General features: G+C 38.4%; 1 protein-coding gene and 1 long non-coding RNA gene across 7 annotated transcripts in view; both read left to right on the top strand.

The window, feature by feature from the left end:
- Positions 1-1253, top strand: part of LOC136296161 (uncharacterized) — a 28962-nt gene extending 27709 nt beyond the window's left edge. The window contains exons 2-3 of the long non-coding RNA XR_010722871.1: positions 297-364; positions 451-1253. This is a non-coding gene — a long non-coding RNA (uncharacterized lncRNA). The remainder of the gene's footprint in view (positions 1-296; positions 365-450) is intronic.
- ZNF536 (zinc finger protein 536) overlaps positions 1-22932 on the top strand; it is a 345885-nt gene that overhangs the window by 205125 nt on the left and 117828 nt on the right. For all 6 annotated transcript variants that reach the window (XM_066195030.1, XM_066195029.1, XM_066195027.1 and 3 more), the window contains 2 exons: positions 8037-8189; positions 19485-21062. In XM_066195030.1, the coding sequence (XP_066051127.1) occupies positions 8037-8189; positions 19485-21062 (1731 nt within the window). The remainder of the gene's footprint in view (positions 1-8036; positions 8190-19484; positions 21063-22932) is intronic.

Here is a 22932-nt window from a genome sequence, read left to right as displayed (position 1 = left end):
AGGATCAAAGCTAACCCAGGTGAGTCAAGGGTTTGGGTAAGAAAACTGCTGAAAATCGCAGACTGCTGTTCACACTGACTTTTGTAAAACTCCAGAATATTCTAAGCTTGTTTTAAGAAAGGGAGAGGAAAACCATACGAAGTGTGTCACATGAAAGGTTGGGGAAATAACCCTGATGTCAGAAGTACAATTGGACACCAAAGTAAATTTTGAGGGTAGGCGGCAAAGACCATGGTCAAAATACCAAGGAATGATCCATGATTACATATTTAAACCCAACTTTGCTGTTTCAAAAGGTCCAAAAGCTGCTTTGCTTGTGAAGACACGCACTGTGGACAGAGGAGTGGGTGTCCTGGCAGCTCAGGTGTGTTCTTCTGAAGAAAGCAAGAACTAGCAGAAGCTAGATAAATGACATGCTTATAAACCCTAAGGCCTCCACTTTTCTTGCAGAAAGATTACACAAGTCTAGTGGAATTTCATGAACCTCAGCTGACAAACTAGGTGATTTGGGATCGGAATTGCTTTCAGGTACACCATCAGGTTAAAGAAGTGGGATTTTAAAGTCATGATTTTGGAGTGGCACATCTGAAAAACCAGTGGAGGAGTTGGATGGTGGAAGAGTTTTGCACATTAAGAGCTTTGGAAAGAAGTTTTTGCATTCTGCAATTTTGAACCAAACTGTCAAAAATGATGTTGGGGCAGTAATGTGTTGGGGAACAAGGTAGGGATTCGTGGTCATTTGTCTCTTTCTCAGCTCTCATTAGGTAGCTGGAGGTTCCAGGAGCTAGTAGTAACATCAAAAAAGTGAAGACTCTTTAACCAAGAACAAGCATGACTCTGCTCTGTGTATTTCTGATACCCACTGAATTCACTGAAGGCCTGTGCACAGGTCTGACTGCATAAATTGAAACTTTTAACTTTTATTTACACCATTTGTGCATGCGTGTATGATTTTTAGAATGGCTTTAAGTCAGGGGCACTGGAAGAGGGTGAAGAAGTTTGGCATGCCTGCATGTGCATCTTTTTTAAAAAAAAAAAAAGTCTTCAGCACTCTTTTAAGTTTTATTCCAATTCAATTTTATAAAAACAAATATTGTAATAATATGCTGAAGTCCTCAAATGTAAGTGTTGAAGTTACATTGAACTCAGTCGGGCTGGAGAGGTGTACAGTAGTGAGATTAAAATTTGAACCTTCTTATGCTGAGCTAAGAATATGTGTGATGGTTTGCAGGATAACGATATTTAACTGTAATCTTCTTGAGGCATGAATGGCATCCCATTGATTTTCTACAACTAAACTTGGTATGCTGATTAATAAAACAATAAAAACAGAAAATGAACTATTTTGTGTTTTATTAACAATTTGCATTTCTTATAGTATTTCATTTTCAATAAGTGTAAAATCGCACCCTCGAATGGTAAGGTGTAATTGCTGATCATGTATCTCTTTGTTCCAGACACTTTTATAAAAGTGTATGTATTATGTATGATGTGACCTTCAAATGCCATGAATGCGTTGTGCAATAAACTGTCAATATTTGTGGCTATAAGGTACTAGATGACTTTTACAATAATTGGAACAGCTTTATTAAAAGCTTGGATCACTCAGCTGGTTAAAGAGAAAGACACAGGCCAGTGTTCATCTGGGAGTTTCCTTCTGCCAACTGTTAAATGAAAGATATTGTAAGGTGCTTAAGATATCTTTTTTCTTAAAATAAAACCCAAACCAAAACTGCTAAAGGGGTCTCATACAAAAAAAAACATATTTTCTCAAAAATATTTTTTTTTCACCACTCTCAATTTTTTGGTCAAAACTGAGCTCTGTCAGCTAATGGTAAGTAAACAACCTTGTGTTTTAAGTGCTAAATCTGAGTTTATATGTCTTTTGGTCACACGATTCTTCAAAGAAATGAAACAGCTAAAATGATGTACTCAGAAACTGTGTTTGATCTCAGATTATCTTAAAAGGTTTTAAAATTTTAGAAAAAAAATGAAAAGTAAGGCTGCTAAGAACTCCAGAAAAAAACCTCTGTAGGGAATTTGATTGAAATGAAAAGAAGAGGATAAGAAACATTTTGTGATTAACAAAATCTTAATTTTGTTTAAGTGTTCCATTAATGTCTCTCTGTGCCGTATATACAGATTTTGCATGTGTCTCAGGGTACCACAATGAGAAGCATTAAGATATACCCAGCACTGCATACAAACAGTATTGCCATGCAAAGTGTTTTGAACCCATGGGGTGTGAAAACCACCAATCTTCAAGTGTGTGCTGTTCCAGGAGATGGCTTAAGGTGTGTGTGCAGCCACCACATCACCAGTTAATGAGAAATTGCTTACAATCTTTTTGCTCTCTTCCTGTTGAGCTTGAAATAACCCCCATTTACTCCCCTGCAGCCCGGGGTGTTGGCTGTGGCTACCATTTGCCCACTTCTACAAGCTGCAAGTCTTGCTTCCTACAAATGGTTCTGGGCCTTTTACTTCAGTTTAATTTTACCTCTGCCAGTGACTAATTGCTAACAGAGGCAGGGCAGTTTGTGCCTCTTGCTTGCCTGTGTGGTTCTGAGGGCTAAGAGGGAATTCTCATGTCAGACGTGGTATCTTTTTATTTACCAGTGGAACCTTTGTGTAATGTTTATTTCTAATAATACAAACAATGTGAATACTGCTTTCTCACTAGTAGGCCTCCTTTCCAATTCTCTTCTAAAATAGCTCTGTGTTTAAACAAATTGACTGCCAATCCATAGTAACAGTTTAAGATTCCCTTATATGGCCATTATAAAACCTAAATCCTTGATGAAACAATAGAGGCAGCAAGTTGTTCCTGACCTAAGACATTAGTAGCTCTTTCTGGAGGCCTAAAATGTAGCTGCAATGTTTAGTAATATTAGAAACCTTCATTTTAAACCATGAACTTCACTAGCAAAAAATTGAAGTGACATCCATTAATAGGGTCCTAATTTCAAATTATGAGCACAGGGCCAGATTCTGTTCTCATTTACATCCCACTATACTAATGGAAGTACTTCAGGTAGCTAGAAAAATATGATTCCTTGTATCTCTAATTATATTCGTATTTTCCGCTATTTTCGGTATTATTAAAGCTTTCTCTTAGGAATAGGCAAGAAAGGTAAAGCATGTTTTCCCAGAAACTGGGCATTTTCCATGTTGCTTCCCAGGGAATGAGGTGGTTGAGTTCAGGCATACTTGCAAGAAGCTGACAGCAGCGACAGGATTAACACCCTGAGTATCTTCTAACTCCTTTTTGACATTAGATTTCCTGTCACAAGATGGGCTAATCTGGGTGGTGTGTAGGTCATCAGAAATAGCTGTGGTCACTACCACTTCTCGTTGCACCATGTTTCATTAACTTTTACAGCCGGGTTTGAAGAACTACAAACATTTTGAATTGCAGAAATAGATGAAAACCTGGGATTATGTGCAGCTTTAAAGGCTTCCGGCCACATTTTCAAAGGGTTCTTTAATAGTGTCGAAAATTGTGCAAGAGCAAACACACACTTGTAAGTCTGATTACCTATTTTGCGAGTTGATTACCTTTTCCATGTGATTAGCCTGTTTTTGGCTAATTTGGCAAACCTTGTGTTGACAAATTCCAACGGACTCCACTGATGATTTAGTCTTCATGAGGGCTGCAATTTATCCCCATTGAACATGAAAGCACCTCTGGGTGAATCCCCGCACCTTCACATACACGCAGCAAATAAATACTCTGGTGAAATTTATGGGACATGTACGTAGATGTTCCTTTTAGAATTTGGCCGCTGTCATGACTGAAGTGCGTGCTGCTGCCTCACCAAGTGAAAACAGTTTTCTTTTTACAGAAGCAATCCACCCTTTTCTAATCACGTTTATGGGCTCATTCCAGACAGGTGGACCACTCGTACAGAACATGTATGAAAATGTCAAGGAATTTGTTTCCTTTTGCTCTTCATATGACTGCCTAGATAGTTTCTGCTTTGAGTACACACACTCACTGTCCGTCTAAGTTTGTCTTCGCTTTTCTGGCAATATCTAGCGAAGCTGGCATTTCTCCTCTGTGACATCTGTATCTGTGTGCTGAGGGCACTGCTGACCGTGGCCGCGGCTCATTTCTGGCTAGACCATTTCTGGTAAGCAGCAGTCAGGTGTTGACAGCAAAAATGGTTTCCTGGTGTCTTTCTCACTTTCTTTTAACCTTCTACTTTGAAAGTGCTCCTGGCTCCAGAACTGTTTGTTGGGATTATCAGTCTCTGTGGAAACTTCCTTTCTGCCTGTGGCAGTGATGTGGAACCAGCCTGATCTTCCAGCTAGATGAGGAGTGGTGGCTTTTAGGCCCTCCTCTCCTGAGAACTGGGCATCTGTCTGAAGAAGATGTGGGGAGCCTTATGGGTTGATTTTTATTTCAGTCTGCATGCCAAATCTATTTGCTCGCGTTTTGGCAAAACTGGCTCTTTGGTTATGCAGTTAATCGCCACCTTCTATACAGATGCTGAAGAGAACTTTCTTTCCTTGCTTTTACCCCATGAGAACACGGGCACAGTCACGTTAAGTGCAGCTGAGGCATGGTATGCAAGAGATTTCTCTGTCATTCCTCCCCAGAAGGTGCTTTGTGGGTGAATTCCTCTGTGTCAAGTGTCAGGGAGCACTCTCTGCCTGCCCAGCAGGTACAGCACATGGAGCAGCTGGGGACTCACAGCTGTTCCTTGGCCTTAGACTGGAACCACGACCAGTTTCATATTTAGGACTGACTGTCACTTTTCACATTTCTGTCCAGGACTTTTGCTGTCAACAGACAAAGTGAAAGGAAAGCTCAGGGATAGTAAGTTCAGAGGGAAGGCTCGGAAGTCTCACACCTAGTGTGTGTGTCTATATCATACTTTAGTCTCTTATTTCCTGCACTTTAATCAGGAAAGGTTGGGATGGGCAGGAAGAAAATTCAGGATGCTGACCTGCCTATAATGGAAGTGGATAGTAAAAAAAGCAGTGTAATCCCACATGCATCAAGTGCACATCATATAGATCACATAACTCGGGGAACCACAATGGCTGTGAGATAAGTAACTGTTCTCTTTCCTTCCTGATCTTTTATCCTCAGGACTGAGAAGCCCCCAAAACAATAGCTCAAATCCTGAGTAAATTAATTTGCGGAGGCCAATCCTAGTTCTGAAGTTCTGTAAAACTACTTTTTGCTACATTTTTGCACAATTTAACAGAGCTGAGAGTTTCTGCTTGTGAAGACGCTTTCAAGAACAGGAGAAAGGGGAACATCAGGGCTGTAGAATACATGATTATTGGTAAAGCTGAGGATTTTTTATTCCAAACATATTCTGATGTTGGCATAGTCTGTAATCTTCAATTTGCTTAACTTTTTTTCTTGTCAGTCTCTTCTTTTTTCATCCTTAGTTTCCGCAGATCACTTTTGAGAGACTCAGTATAAGAAAACCTTGGTATCAGAGTCAGTGAGACTTAAACACATTTTAAAGTTAAGCACATTTCAAACTTAAGTGCCTTGACAAAGAGGTACAATGTGCCAAAATGGGGCCCTAGTAGAGAAGCTGGGTTAGCATTTGATGGGGGGAGTCGGCAGCCTTGAACATATCTTTTCATTGTTTGAAATAAAAGAACTTAGATGTAAAGCTGCTCATTCAGGTAGCGATGGCCTCCAGCGCTTCGGTGGGCTTTGTAGGCAGAGGAATTCAAAAGAAAACCCCTCAGCCCAGCTTTAAAGTCTTTGGAATGCTTTCACTGTGGGAAGAAAAATTCTTCAAGGTAAGGCCCCTGTTGGAGTAAAGCCTTTGGAGCTACCTACTGTATGTCTACTTAAACCTAAAAGAGAACTCTTCAGACCACCCACATATTCCTTTGCTTCATTGTTGTTTTCAGTTTGCTTTTTCAGAGGGATTAGTGCTAGAGTAAACTCCATCGTCTTGCTCCCTTGAAAAAATTCAATTTTGTGTCAAGTGAAAATTAGACTCTTAAATCTGCAAAGAGAGCTGTTCATCTTACAAATTTATTCTTTTTTATTGGGCCACACATATTCTAGATAGAAAGATAAAAGGCAAATGGATAACAGGCCATCATTTAGAGTGACATATAGCAAAACATAGCTAGTAGACTTATTCTGTAAATTCATCCTGAGTGGCTTGTTAACTTTATCTATATATTTATCTATAATGCTCATATAGTATTTATTGAAAACCAAAATAAAATCCTGCAGTTTATCATCATGCATTCTGTGTTTTGCACTTCAGAAAAATCTTTTTGCACTTGGGAATTCTTTTTTTTTTTTCCAAAGAAGCTTATGCCATAATTATATACAACTTTTGAGGAGTAAAAACAGAGAAAATCTAAACTCTTTAGGGATATTGGAATTATAGACTAACACCTATGTATGTTTTCCTAGACTCACCAAGACAAAATAGACTCTTGTAGTGTGCAACTTTACGTACTTGAAGATAATTCAAAATGACATTTACTAGCTTTCTAACTTAAATATTATGCTTTGACTCTGCAGTCTAAGAACAGTCAGAAAATGTTAAACAAGAATGTGATGTGAAAACGATCAGATTTTCATTTTGAAAAGTAGTAATAGGTTGATTACATACATGAGATAAGCATTTATATATATAGACACACATATATATATTTAAATAGCTCTATCATCTCCTTCTTTCAGCTTTAAGCAAAACAGTTTAGAGGAACCATTTTATAACACACACTGAAATGCTTGTTAGTGTTACCTTTTCCAGAAACGTGATATTTGGGTCTCTGCTACTGTGAGAATAAATTTTATTAGAGCCAAATATTTAAGTCTTTCTTATGTCCCATTACCTCCATTTAAAAGGCAAAGCCGTGTAAACTGCACTATGTTTCCTGACAGCTTTAGTTTCACATCAGACGGGTAAAGACAGAACATTTTTAGTCAGTAGTTTATGGTTGAAAAAATCAAGACTCTGCGTGCAGGTTTTAACTCTGTGCTCCCCACCTGGATCTAACCCAGATAGCTCAGTTCTGCACAGGGTGTGATGCTGTGTCCATGTGTCCTGCTCCTGACGTGCCAGGAGTGTCAATCTGGGTCACAGCTTCAACATTTGCCGTGGGTTTTGGTGAAATCCTGAATTGGTGCTTATAGTGATATTGAATTGATGCTTATAGTGATATTAGATGACCCTTTATGTACAAGATGATGGATGAGCCTTGTGTGATTTGAATAATGCTTTTTTTTTTTTTTTAATGCCCTACTCTTTTTTTGCAATTTTTATGTCAGTATTTTGTAAGTTATTTTGTTCCTTGCCTGCCTGGATAAAAGCAGGTCATTCAAGATGGCTGAAATGACTGTTTCTTTATATCAGGAGAAAGAAGAGGTGTCCTGGAGTCTCACCCACTGTGTTGTGATGCAAAAAATAAGTGTAGCTGTGAACTCTGTAGAAGAAAATGCAGGAGCTGTGGGTGAGAGGGAGAAGGAATTCCCCCTCATCTGACCATTTTTTTCATTGTTTTTCACATGATATTGGGCCACTCTCTAGGTTGCCTGCTGTAATTCCAATGCTGAGGTGATGCAGAGGAAGTTGGTTAGCATTGTGTATAGACATTGTCAGTGCTGTTGGAACCCCTGTCACTGCAATTCTCTCGTTTTAGGAGGTTTTAATACACTGGTGCAAACTTCTTCCCTCTAAAAGCCTCACAATACTTATAAATTAAATAGATTCAACAAAACAACAGTCTCAAACTTTTGGGGAAAATATTAATAGGAACTAAGCAAAAGAAGAAATCAAACCAGCTGCTGACACAGCTGTTTCTTTTCTTGTATAATTCAGTATATAAAGGTACCATATGCTGCTTAAAATCATAGGAAAGATGAAATAATTTAAGACAATAACAAGAAAATACATGAATTGTCAGCATTCTGTCAGATTGAAAGAATGAAATAGACAGGTGTAGTATTGACGTGTTTAACTTTGTGTTGTGTTAGCAGTTTCAGTGAGAACAACTTCTGACATGTGCTGAAGTGATGTGAGAACGTTTCTGTGTTGCAGACATTGGAGAAGAAGCTGGGAGATCTGTAGGAGTCCAGCAGCCAGCTTTACTGAGAGACAGGAGCCTTGGTTCTGCCATGAAAGACTGCCCATATTGTGGAAAAACTTTCAGGACATCCCACCACTTAAAGGTCCACTTGAGAATACATACAGGTGAGAGGAACAAGTGAGCGGAGCCCTGTGGGCACGAGCCACGTGTGTGTGGGGGTTAACATCAACTCTGCCGAGGAGCCTTAATTCCCACTGTAGATTTGGACTTATTACTTGGAGAAAGTCTTTTGAGAAAGATGTATGACAGTCTTAAATAAAAGCACAAGGAATGTGTTGTTGGATAAAGACCACTTTAATAGAATCATCTTTTCCCAGTTGAGGTTATTTCTGTCTCCTTCCCTGCTTCATCACTGTTTCCTTCAATTACCCTTGTCCTTCAATAGGCATAAGCCTATTGGTTTCAGACTTAGTTATACTAACTGCTTCAAAGGCCTTCCTTAGCATCTGCTTAGGGATTCTGTATGTTTTTCTCAGTTACTATTTTTGTTCCATTTAGCATGCTCATTTTTAACCTCTCACTGTTCATATGAATGCATCAGCTTCACGGATCTGCTTTTTTCTCCCCACTAGAACTCACACGACTTACTACTTGTAAGTAATAAAACTTACCATGCTTTGCACCACGGTAAAATTTCCCGTATTTTATTTCAGTAACAATCACAACATTTTACCCTACAGAGATTTGCTACTGGGCTGGATACTCACTTTGTTTTGGTATTTCTCTCACTGGAAGGACTGCTCTCAATACTAGTTTTTTTCTAGCCACTGCATTTAAATTTTAATATTTTGTTTACTTGAAAGTACATACGTGCATGGCAAGGTCCATGTAGAGACACAGTATGTGTTTAAGAAGTCTTTATCCATAATTAAATTCTGACATAAAATGTACTCCTCAGGTCCTGTTGGCGTAATTTGAAATTGTGCATACGGTCAGGAGGACCCTGTTTTCTTCCCAGTGTTAATTGTCATGGTAGGCTTTGGGAGAGTATTTAAAACTTGAGATTTGGGATACTTCTTTTTGAAAACAGACATAATAGGCACCATAACTGTAATTTTCTTTTTAAACTATTTTAATTGAATTTCAGAATTTTACTGCTACTTTCCTAATAGGAAGGTAAAATAATTGCATGAAGGAATACATTCCAGTTATACCTCCTACTTGAAAAACTTCACTTTTAGTTTTTATTTCACTGAAGTGACAGAGAAGCAATGTTTCCCTCCCTCCCCAAAACCAGCAGTCATCTTTCTCCTATGTGCGTGCACAGGTCTAATACTTAATGTTGGGTTTGTGAACGTGAGGCCTGATTTTAAAAAGTAGAAAATTAAAATTATTTATAGGAAAAAATGTCATTGTTGAAGTGGGAAAATTTGTTCACTGTATTTTTGTTCTTTTTTTCGCATGGTGGGTTATGAGTATACCACACTGAAATTTAAAATTTGGCACCCCCACGTAGGGTTTTCAGATTGGATTGCAAACCATTTAGGGTGAGAATATTCTCCTCTGTGCGTTGAACTTTGTGGGAGTGGGGGGGAAAGAAGAAACCTGGTGAAAACCCTTTTTGTGTGCTCTCCAATGTAGTAAAAGTAAAGAAATTGTACTTATTTTATTGGAAAATAATCTTGTAACTATGGAGGTTAAAGAGTTTGACATTTTTAATATTTGAGAGGCAAAAAAAAAAAAATTCTTCAAAATAACATGAGGTTACCCACCTCTTCATTTTGTTTTATTATGTAGTGAGCACTTTGTTCTTAAGTTAAACATGGCAGTGATTATGCATTTGGTATTTGTGCCTTAGAACTAATGGAAAGTAAATTAATTACAATGGAAATATTCCATAAAAATTGCATATTAATACTGACTAAAGAAAAATTAAAACAAGAAAAAAATAAACTGTATAATATAACAAAAATTTTTTAAAAAGAAACTATGGAAACAACATTTACAATGTATTTAAAAATCATTATAAATTTAAAACAGGCAAAGATCAATTTCCATTAGGTTGAGAACAAAGTATTTGTAAATAGTGACAAGAGTATGTTAAAGTAGAGCAATGTTTTACATATTGGAAATAATCATAATAAATAACATAAAAATGTAAATTGGCAAATTACTAGAGTTATTAAATAAAAATTAAGTTGCTTTGCAGTAAGTGGAAATGATGTAATAGATACCAGTCGTTAAACAAATATTGGTTAGCTCATACTTCTCAGGGACAGTTTCCTGCCTTTTTATGTCACACTCTGTCTTTGTTATATGCCTGGATCATATAACTGACTGATAAAAAACACTTTACTGTATTTCTCCACTACATTAACTCAATTACTGTTCTTGTTCTCACAGCACCTGTTTGTTAGAGATGAGCTCAAGCAGTTGAGCAGAAGTCAGGTTCCTTCGAACATCTGTGTGTTTGGAGGCACACGACTGGGTTGGTTTGGTGCTCATGCCAAGAGCAGACCCAAAGTCTGATCCAGCCAGGAGGTGCTTCTGTGGCAATTGGCCCAAAAAAGCTGGAGAAGCGGCTTAATCTTGCATAAGAGGAGGAAGCTGTGCTCTGTTTTTGAAGAATTATCCAGTGGCTTCTTTTTTCTGCTGGATATTTCATGGTTGCAACCTACTCCACACTGAGCCCTGGTTTCTGTGCAGTTTGCTATCACATAATAAGCCTGTGAAGGTAAAAAAAAAAAAACAAATCAAATTTTTATTTAGCACTCTCAGTTTTGTCCCAACACAACTGTAGAGGATTTCTCTTATCAAGCTCAGGGATATTCAGGCAGGAAGAGCTTTAAGGGGAAGATAGTAAGATATGATTTCTGATTGTTCCCATGGGATAAGAGAAAAAGGATATAATTATGTGAAATCAGTTTCTCCTCTTTCTTGCTCCAAAAACAGTTGATGGATGAGAGATTCCCCTGGGACAGCCCTGAATGGAGAGAGGAAGGATTTTTCAGGCCAGAATGCTTGCGAGCCTTGGGCCTTAGAGAGGACAGACGGAACTCTCCAAGCCCTCTTGGATGAATTCTTTCTGCAGACCAGTGGCCAGAGCTGGGCTGTGCTGCCCTCCCAGCTCACACAGACTCTGGGGAGGAGAGGCAGGGACAGGGGCAGAGCGTGTCTGGGCACAGCAGTGCATGGCAGGCATGTGAGGGTCCTGACCACTTTGGGAGTCATCCTCCTTGCTGTAAAACAATACCTCGTACAGCTGAGAAGGTTAGGACACAAAAAACTCAGAGATGCTCAGATTTGGTAAAAAGGGAAACTCTCTGAGTATTTCAGACCTATAATGTGCATATGGAGGTGCTTCTAGAGCTGTCATTTTGACCCTCTGGAGGCAGCAGCTTAAGGTTCCTTCGTTCAGGGAGCTGAGCATCTCCTTTGTGTTCCTGAGCACTTTCCCCCTTGACACACAGCAAGTGGTGTGGACCTTGGACTGCGCAGAAACAGTTAAGTGTAAGAAATTAAAATTTCCTGTGTCCTACCTTTGACAGGGGACACATTATGTAGGAGCTGGTTTCAGATTGACTCTAGCACCCCTTTGCACCTTGCATTGGCCCTCAGAAGCTACTGCAGATATAGACCAGTTTGGGGTTGTCCTGTCATTAGATGCTCAGGTATATTCCCAGACTGACAGACAAAATTAAATCCCTTGAGTAAAGAAAAAAAGGATAACGTGCATGAGCAAAGGAAAGATGGTTTGGATTGTGCTAAACAGAATGAACCTTAAGAAAGAGATGAATAGGAAGAAAAAAGCTTGGCAGGGCTGTGTCCATTGACTGAGAGTCTGTTACGATATGTACGACACACATCTAGCATATATTAAATGTATTATATGCATTTACAGTGTTACTGCATTTTCCCTTGGAAATGTGACTAGCCAATTTTAAACCATGCTTAGATGAACTGATGAAATACAGTAAAAATGGTGCTGTTTTAAATGAATTCAATTCACATTTCCTTCCTAAAAAAAGACTGCCTGTTGCCATTCTCTGAAGGCGCTTGTAGTGGGATGAGCAATATGAATAATTAAGGAAAATGGGTATGTGTGCTCCAAGAGGAGACAATTTTGGTATTGAACATCCTTTATTCTTACATTTCTAAGATGAACTAAAAGGACTTTTCATTTCTCTAGATTCCTCCAGATTTCCCATCCTTAACATTGTACAGCATGCCTTTTCTCCTGTCTTAATGACATCCCAAACTTTTGTTGAAAATAATTGATTGAATTTAAATTTCCTTAAAAGTTTAAGAGGTAATGTTACAGTATAAATTTCCTACCAAACACTAAGTAGGGAAATATCCATTAGTGAAATTAACTACAGTTTCTAGGTAGCTAACAATGTGCAGTATACAGTAGGGCATGGCTAATGAACACTGCAGTGGGTGATATTTCATTATACAAATTAATGCTCACATTTTAATGGGAAAGTCACATAATGAATCTCAGCTTCAGTGACAGCAATTAGAGACACAGATTGTCCCCTTCTGGACAAGGCACTGTTTAGCAATAAGCAGCTGTGTAAAAAGTCTTCAGGTTTACAACGTATATATATGCTTTGGGGGAATTGTGTACAGTTTATATTAATGTACTGAATCTTCCCTGCAAAGTAACAACCGTATTTGTCTCTCTGCATTTTAACTAAGTAAAGACATGTAAAAAGACTAAATAAATATTGCAGATGAGATCTAAAAACAGGAAAATATTCAATTATAAAAGTTTATAAAAATTGAAATATTTTATAGTGATGGCAAGTGCACAAATGAAAAATATTTATTAGAATGAGAAAAAATGTCAAAATTGTGTCCCGTTACAGGTAGTTTCATCTTATATAATAGAGAAAAATGACTAGTAAAGCAAAGTAGTAAAGAGAAGAAGTTAACTAGTATTTCTGACAAACAGATTAATTGTGTGGTGAAACATGTGCAGGATCCAAAAATAATCCTACAGAACCTTTGATATTCCATTTGGTCTAAAAAGTGTGAAGTGAATGATTAGAATGATAAAAGAAATTACCGTGTAAGAATAGGCATAATAATGAACTAATTAAACCATACAGCAATTCATTTCTAAAATATCTGCTGCACAATGGATAAAATAGGTTATCAATAACTGTTTCAATGGTAAAATAAAAAATGCTGGAAAATGTTTTCAATATTTTCATTAAGCAGTATTCTCTGGAATTATAAGATGTTTGATTTCATTTGCTTTGCATGAAAGCAAACTGTAGCTTGTTAAGAAATGTGTGGGGTCGAATGGCAACTCACATTGTCCCCAGATGACTGTCACAGCCCCCCTGCAAGTGTTTGGGATTGGGGTTCTTGCCCTGGTGCACAGCTGTCACTGTACTGAGGAACAGCACCACGAGGAACAGAAGGGCACAATCCATAGACAACTCATGGAATCTTATTTAAAAGGGAGAGGGCGGCATTCAGTGGGGAAAGGAAATGTGGGGTGCAGGAGAGATTGTCAAGAAGCTGTATGTTAAATATGAAAAGTGAATAAAGAAGCTCAGAGCACTGAGTTTAAATAGATTTAACTAAAGAAATTTGATAAGGGAAACTAAAAGCAATAGTAAAAAATATGCATGTGTCTATGAGGGTTGTGAAAAATGGGGCAAAATTCTGTGGATCTGGCTGTCCAAACAATTGGTATCTTGCTAATACCAGACAAGAATGGATAAAAAATCATCAACCACGGTATAGAAGACTAAATACTCTTCTGCTGTGTTCTCAGAAAGAAGCACGATGGTTTTCATAAGCATTTTCCAATGACACAGTTATGCTCCCATTAAGTAATGAGGCTGTTATGCTGTAGCCCACTGCATTTTAATATTTTTTAGAATGAATGAGACTGGATAACTTATAGATGAAATCTTTAAAGCCCTGGCTGAAGAGCTCTCCAAATCATTAAAGTTCATTGAAAAAAATATCCCAAAACCATCTTGGAACACGGAGCAAGATCCAGAGCACTTGTAGTGGTAAAAAAGCTCTGGCTATTCTTGTATTTCTCAAAAGAAAGACCTTGAAATTAGGACTACCCTGACAAAAGTTTGGGGTAAAATTACAGAAGGAACTGGTTAACTAACTGCGAATTGGTAGCATAGTTAATTCAATTTTATTTTATGAAAGGAAGTTTTATCAAGTCTCTTCTCATAAAAGCAGCTTGTTCTATGGGAAAATCCCCCCAACAAAAAACACAACAACTGAAAAAAAACAACCAAAAAAAAACCACCCAAAAAGCAAAACAAACAAACAAACAAATCCCCAAAAAACAAACCAACCAAAAAAAAACCCCAAAAACCCCCCAGAAAACCACCCCAAAAATCAGTATACAGAGATGAAATGGCACATAAACTCTCGGTTCCACAGCAGAGCTTTCAGCTCCATCTATTTGGTATTTCGTCATTATTAGGAAGACTATATAAAAATCACTGTTGATAAAATTTACCAATGGCACAAAAATGGTAAGATGCTGAAAATCATGGGGAGGCACTGATTAGTCACTTAGTCAAGTGGCCTCTTTTCAACAATATGAATTTTAAATCAGCAACATGTAAAGGAAAAAATACTAACGGCAGTGATGAACTGGGCCTGGGACTGTGGTAGGGAAGCAACAGAATATGAGCTGTTAGTTGATTGCTATATCTATGGATGTAAACACTGTCTTGGACTGTATAAAATTACTATCAAGCTGAAATTTCATCAAAGCTTTAGTGGGTACCCATAATTTAAAAGGATACTGAAAAATTGGGAAGGACATTCCACTCAAAGGTGAGAGAAATGGAAGAAGTGACTGTTTTGCTGTCTGAAAATACCTACCTCAGGAAACAGACATTTTAATTTAAAAGAATCTATTCCGTCTAACAGGGAAAAATGTAGCAAGGTTCAGTAGGAAGCAAAAACTGGACAAATTCAAGCTAGAAGTAAGGCACACATTTTGAGAAGTAAAAATACTTAATCAGTCGAACAATTTACCTAGGGACGTGTTGGAGTCTTATTCACTACCACTGTTGAAATATAATTTGTTTGAACTAAAGCAAGTGAGTTTTGTTTCAAAATGTATTTGCACTCTGATGCTGGAATTATCGTGTGAGGATCTTTGGCTTGTGTTGTGGAACAGATAAGACGAGATGATCATAATTGTCCCTTCTGGCCTTAAAATCTGTAAATCTAGTTATAATCTGGCTGTGGTCTCCTTGCACAGCCCATAGCAGATGGTTTGCCTGACCAGTAGGGTCAGATTGTGTTCTGAGTGTGACTGGAGATCTCCTGCATAGACTATACAGCTGGGTGCATATACATACACACAGATATATACGTATGGCTTATAAACCTGCTATACAGAACCTGTTTCTACTGGGCAACGAGTCTGTTTCCAGTTATCTACCAAGCTTTTGTGCAGATTTTACAAGCAGCATCGGATTTTTATTGTTTTACTTCATCCTGCTATAAAATAGTTCCTCTGAGATATTTTGTGTCTTGTAAACCAGAGCAGTAGGTAGATCAGAACTGTGATTATGATGCCCGGATAAGGTACTCCCTAGGAGATTTTTTGGTTTTGTTAATTTTACATGCTGGAATATTCTCTCGTCCTACTCCATTGTGAAAATGTTTGCAGGCATGCAAACAAGGCCAGAGAATTAGCAAATTCAGGGTGGCCATTGCCTTTGTGAACAATGAAAAACGACTCTTGGATATGAAATGCAGAAAATTATTTTGAAAAAGTCATGTTCCCTCACTCCTACATGGCAACGTTAATTTATGTGAACTGATATTAAGTGTTAAATAACTCATCCGGACACTGCTCTTGGCAATAATACCAGGGTAGTCATTACACTAGGATGGATTCTCTGAAACCTTTCCTCAAAGTACGAGACACAAACAGGTTGTCTTCTAACAAGAATCATAGCCTACCTCCCTTGTCCCCTGCAGTGTTTTTTGGACATGTGCTACTGCATTCACTGATAGAATCCTGAAAAGTAGTGATCCTTTGGGTTTTCCACTGAAATTGGCTTGGTTTGAGGTTAGTCTGGGATTTTTCCCACAGCAGCTTGTAACTCTGTTTTTTCATTTGAACAGGGTCTTACACAGGGTGTAGCTGGTTATTAATTTGAATGGATGAAGTAGCATCTAAATAACTGCACAATTACTGAATTTAGGAAATACTGACAGACTAAATTAAAAAGATTCAAAGATGATTGACTCCATCCTACTCCCTTCTCCCAGTGCCTGCCCTTGAAATAGCAGCATTTAGGACTGCTTTGAAGTAAACTAACCACTGCCAGTTTTTGGATCTGGAAGAGAACAGTGAGGTTTTGAACAGCTCCCTTTGAACAATGCTGTTTGGCCAGTCCTGTATTGCAAAGGTGGCACACTGTGTTGCTACATGTTGAGTTCAATTTCAGACCTTCAGCTTTAGATCTCATTTCTAGCCATGTGAGGGCTGGGAGCACCACAGAGGCAGCACACCAAGGCTGGAAGAGATTTGAACTTTTTCTCACACTGTCTCAGTCAGTGTCTTCTTTCAGTCCAACGCTCATGGCGTTGGTGGCGAGCTGTGTGCAGATCTCCTCTGCTGAAAGAAGCTCACTCTGTGGAGAGGCCTTAGAGCAGAAAATGGAATGACTTCAAGGCTTAGCAAGTCACAATAAGAGTATGTTGTGCCCAGGGCTCTAGACTGAAGGTACTTCTAGAAGTACAAAATAGAACTAGCATTTTCTCTAGTTAGCATTTTTAAACTTACTTGTCCCCATTTTTACATATGCATACTGCTTTAAGCAGTTTCTGCATGTTTTTACCAACATCAGTACAGGCTATATCACAAATTTCTCCTCCTTCCTGCAATGGCTCTCCAGCAGTTGACGTAGTGCTTGCAATGCTGGGACACACTTTTTGATGGTGCCACTTGATGTGGAATGAAAACACACTGAACTATTGTTAGAATAAAAGGAAGTGCTCAATATAATTGTGTTAAAGATTTCCGTAAGGCATAGGGGATGCTGAGGAAGAGCTTGTCAATTAACAGGAGTGAAAATTCAAAAGTGAGAACATTTAACCCTGTGGAGTCTGACACTTGTTTTTTACCAGTCTCATGTCTTAGGCAACACCTGAACTATTTAAGCTGTGTCGGAAGTCACTAGTGTCTGGTTGGACAAACAGAGCAAATTAAAGCAGCTCCAAAAATACTGCAGCGTGTGGATGCTGTAAACCCAGCATCACTGTGTGTCCCTTTCCGACTGGCAGCACAGCTGTCAGAGTTTGCACACTCCCAAACAGCCCTGCAGGAATGCAAATAGACAGCCAGTGTCTTCTGCCCTCTTGTCTCTGCTCTCAGAGGCCAATGACGGGTGTGCGTATGCACAGGTGCCCACCTGGGACAGCGAAGCCCAGACAGGAGTGTTCTGTCTCAGGTTTGTGGTTCAGTAGGAGCTGTTTGATTTTGCACAACTCCACCAAACACAGCCCCTGCTCCTCATCGGTGAAGCACCAGAGCTTAATTAGGTGATTGGGAAAGATTCAGAAGTTTCATCGAAATGTTTAAATCTGATTTCTTCTGTTAAGCTGTGTGGACCGAGGCCTAAAGCATGAACCGTGCTAATTACTACCACTCCCTCTGCTGAGCACCTCTTGTTTGAGGTTCTGTCCACTTCTCTAAAAAGGTGGATTGATGTGGTTTGATACAAGGCTCTCATGGCTCGCCGTTTAGCTTTAGGATTACGTTATGGATTTAGAAATTCCCCTGCTTGTGAGGTGCTCCAGCCCTGGCTGGGCTGCAGCACGTGTCCAGCCCCTGCTCTGTCAGTGAGCTCTGCTGCAGCTCTCCATGGCCATGGGGGTGAGCTGGGCTCGCCCCTCATTAGTAAATTTCTGCCACCACTGAGAGCAGCAGCTTCCCAAGTATTTACCAGCCCTTCAGTTGAGCCTCTAGCTTAAATAACAGAAGTTTGAAAGCTTTTCAATTTTGTTTTTAGCAGATTTTGAGGTTATTTGAAAGCGGATAACTTTCCAGCTGGTTTGGTGAACTACATAATATTATGCGGCATTTTTACTGTGGAGAAGTTTTCAAAACAAATGTTTCCATTATACCATTTGGAGAGACTTGCCTTTGTCTTTTGTATCACTTAGGAAAAAAAAAGAAGCTACCTAGAGAAAACAGTTTCTTCTTCTTGCAGAGCTCCCTCATAGAAACAATTGCCAGTATTCACAGTTTGCAGGTCTTTCAGATTTCTGTCTCTTTTACTGAGGATTTCCATACTTTTTTCTTTTAAAACAAATTCTGCATTGCTAACAATGCTCTGCAAAAATTTAGATATACCTTTGCTTAGATGTACATTCTTTTTGGATAAGTCTATGTGACTGTATGTGAATATTTATTATATGTGTAAAATCTTCTGCCTCTTTGAAAGTGTAGGAAGAACAATAAAAGTTTAGTGTGGGCTTCAAATATTTATTTAATTAATGGAGATCATCTTATATGTTTTAAAACTCTATTCAAACCAAACCTAGAAAAGTGCTTATGGTAGGTAAATTACACATTTTACTACTCGAGCCTTGGAAATATCATTAGTACAAAATTAAAGGACTGCAAAAACCAGTAGATAATACTAATTTCAAATCCAGAAACTAAATATATTTAGTACTTTTTATTACTCGATTTCTTTTTTACAGACTGCTTTTTATTTTAACTATATGTTCTTATATGCTGCAATCATAATGTAGTGTAATGATATTAATATTTTATAGGATCTGTATTTATAGTTCTTTATTTAGAAACAATGCAGTAGGTCTGCAGATCTTTGAATCCTTCTGGAATGGTGCCCTCCAAATAATGATAAATTACTTGTGCAGTATGCCATTTGCTAATTATATCCATGATTTACTGCAGAGCAAGACTTAAATCATTCATTTCAGTCTTGCGTAACAGTGCCATAAAATTTTTAGGTTTAAAAATGGTTTCCATGTGTATAATTTAAACAAATTTTAGAGCAATTGTATACACAAAATATTGCAACCATCCATTTGTTACATTCTTTGTCTCCCTTTTTTTTTTTAACTTGTACTTTTAATGATTACTGTGGTTGAAATTGTTATGCTTCATTTTCATAATCATAGCTTTTAATTCTACAACAGTTTTCTACATGTTAGATTAAGAAAAGGATGGCTAATTGTGTGTAGATACCATGTCATTCCTGAATAGCCCCACATTCTGAAAACCCGTTTTAGAAATACTCAGTTTATGAGTTAGTCTTCGATTAAAGGTGTTTCTTTTTTAAAAATGGATTATTAGTACAAGATCTTCTTGTTTTTAAGCAGCGAACGCTGATTTTTAAATTTCTCCACTCATCCATTGACCGAAGTACAGTTAACTCTCTTTATGCTTTCCTCTTTGTCCACACCTATAGGTGAGAAGCCTTACAAGTGTCCACATTGTGACTATGCTGGCACTCAGTCTGCATCCCTCAAATACCACTTGGAACGACACCATCGGGAGCGACAGAACGGAGCGGGGCCACTCTCTGGGCAGAGTGCAAGTCAGGAACACAAGGATGAGACACCCAGTAAAAGTTCTGTGTTTATTAGACCAGACATATTGAGAGGAGCCTTCAAGGGGCTTCCTGGTATCGACTTCCGAAGTGGCATGGTCTCACAGCAGTGGACGTCAGGAATGCTGTCTTCTGGAGACCAGCAAGGACAAGCAGCTGGCATGTCATCTGAGGGATCTTCAGAAAATATCAAAGGTTCAGACATATCTTCCAAAGGAACACACTTCTCTGAACTTGGCCGTGCTTACCAGAACATGGTCGGGAATGGCGTGAACTTTCAAGGGTCTTTGCAGGCTTTCATGGACAGCTTTGTCCTAAGTTCTTTGAAGAAAGAAAAAGAAATGAAGGATAAAGCTCTCTCAGATCCACTTTCAGCAAAAGCTCTGGGCTCAGATGGTGGTGAGGAGAAGATAAATAGCAAGTCCTCACAGCGGAAAACAGAAAAATCTCAATACGAACCCCTGGACTTGTCGGTAAGGCCCGATGCAGCCTCCCTGCCAGGCTCCTCTGTCACTGTACAAGACAATATTGCTTGGCATGGCTGCTTATTTTGTTCCTTTACAACTTCATCCATGGAGCTAATGGCTCTGCACCTCCAAGCCAACCACTTGGGCAAGGCTAAACGTAAAGACATCATAGGCAACAACAAGGAGCAGTCTAGAGAAGTTTCAGCCTCGGTGAACAAAGTGAGCTTGCTCCCCTCCTCTGTGCAGTCCAGCAAGGAGGCAGGAGTTTCCAACGTGCTGAGCCAGCTGGACTCAGCTTCTGAGAAAATGACCCAAGGACAAAATAAAGAGACCCTGGGAGAGCAAAAGAGCACTGCTTGGCCCAGCCACATGGAATCCACTTTTTGTAATTTTACAACAGACTTCTATAAGCAGTTCGGCGTTTATCCTGGTGTTATTGGCACGGGAACACAAAATTCTTGCACCAGTAATGAATCCGAAATAAAAACACAATCCGAAGATGACCCAAATATTCTGCTCTCTGACTCTGTAAATAAAAGTGCTATTGATGACCTTTCTGACATAGCTTCATCTGAGGATATGGAATCTTCCAAGGAAGAAAACATTGAAGATGAGGACATTGACACAGACCCAGATATTATGAATAAGCAGTTGTCTGCCCTAAATAAAGAAAGCAGTGAAGGAGGTGACAATATACAAAGTGCAGTCACCTCACAATCCGCACAAGGGCTCGTATCACCATTGCCACAAGCTTCGGAAAAGCAGTGGCACAGTCAGAATCTTCTCTCCTCACACGAAACTGCACAAGAAGTGATGAAACCCGAACAAGTTCAGGGTCCGCAGGTCCTGGAGAAGCAGATGAACATGTTGTCAGTCCTAAGAGCTTACAGCTCTGATGGCTTAGCAGCCTTTAATGGACTTGCAAGTAGCACAGCAACTAGTGGATGTATCAAGAGACCTGACTTGTGTGGTAAGTTTTAGACCTTCTTTTAGACCATTTCAGAAAACACTTGTGCAGAATCATGAAGCTGCTCTTTAAATATACTTAGTCATGATTGTTAGTAATACATTTTTTTAAATGTTAAACCCTGTGGGCCAAATTCTTGTCCTATATGTGGTCTACTCCATTGAAATCAGCAGTGCTGCATGCATACTTAAACAGGATTTTAGAAAGAACTTGCTTTTTAAACTAGAGTAGCAGCAATATAGACTATCTGTGCTAGTGGCATCGGAAGGGGATCCTTACTGCTTTAGCATACTCAAAGGAGGAAAAAGTTTTAAAAAAATTTACATGGTAACTTGCAAACTTTTCAGTATTTTGATATACAAACCCAAGAAAAACACTGGATGCTTTGCCAAGCAAACCTTGCTTTCTGTCTTTTTTCTTTTTCCCCCCCCCCCTTAATTTCTTTGGATTGGGGTATGTTCAGTTACCACAACATTAATGAAATCAAAGCCCAAGTGCATGGAATGTGTCTGCCTGTGTTGAATAGATTTTCTTTCCTTTACTTTCTTTCCCTCCTTTTTTTTTTTTTTTTTTTTCTTTTAAATTATAATTTTCTGGTTTGGTTCAATGGCACACATGCACTACTTGCCCTTGACCATTTTCACTGTTCTAACTAGCAGTTGTGTAAATTGTGATTTGCCTGATTAAGAATATGCCTCCAGGTAATTAAAATAACAACACACCAAACAAACAAAACCACCGTTTACCCTTTCTAGCCTCTGATTTACAAAACTGCAGTTTTACTTCCTCATATCACACACCTCATATTTGCAAGAATTAAAGTTAAATCTATTTGGAACAAATGAGACTGAGAATTTTTTTTTGTTATTTAGCTCCTATTTTGTCAGCATAGTGTTTGTTTGAAAGATTTTAGAGTGTAAATCCTGTGAAAAACAGTATCACTTTAAAAAGCAGAGTCAGCAAAGGACACAAAAACTTCAGTAATGCTCATTTCACTTAACCTTCAAACTAATCAGAAAACTCATTGTCAGAGCTGAACATGCATAATAAAATGTATTCAAGTTAAAAAGAAAAGAAGAAGAAGAAGAAAAGAAAAGAAAACGTTATCAACCGTTTTAAAGCCTGACAATTTAAAATGAAACCCTCAATCTGCAAGCATTTCAGAGTGATTCCCCTGGTTAACCTAAGGTTAGTGGGAGCTTTGTCTGACTTTACTGGCAGAGCGTAGATGCTCAAAGCCATAACCCCCTCTCCAGGCCCCTCTCTGATTTTCCACGTGTATTAGTTGATCTGATAAAAAAAGTCTGATATCTACACATGAAGTTTATCTCACTTATATCCTTAGAGCATTGTGACTTCACAATATTGTCATTATCTGCCAATATCTGTCATTTAACCAATATCTGCCTGAGTATCCATGTGGCCTTACTTGTAAACTTCTGAGTCTCAGTGCACTAAGAACCAATTTAGGTAGTTGGAAATATTTCCAGATTCTTCAAAATCAGCATTTACTTTATTGAAAAGAGTTAATAGTTGATTTAATTTATAGCAGGTAAAATCCTTCTTGGATTTTTTTTTCATTTGTGTAGTACAATCAATTAACAAAAAACAATACAGCAGAGAAATTACTGTCTAAACAAAGAAGTTTAAAAAAATTGGAAAACTAAGATTAGTTGCTTTGTGCAAAATATCTTTATATTTTTTTCACAGGCGTAAGATTTTTAAAACAACAACAGAAAAAACCCTCTAATATTATTATTGAAATGAGGTCATGTTACTTCCATTAGTTTTTTGTTTCATCTTCCAATCAATTCAACAGACATTTTATGATAGCTTGAGTTTATATGATTTTAAAGACCATATCCCTTTCACA

This window comes from Chamaea fasciata, unplaced genomic scaffold (assembly GCF_029207755.1).
Source record: "Chamaea fasciata isolate MVZ Bird 193981 ecotype frontalis unplaced genomic scaffold, bChaFas1.0.hap1 SCAF_12, whole genome shotgun sequence".
NCBI classification, from domain to species: domain Eukaryota; kingdom Metazoa; phylum Chordata; class Aves; order Passeriformes; family Sylviidae; genus Chamaea; species Chamaea fasciata.
This window is presented reverse-complemented; position numbering and strand designations above follow the sequence as displayed.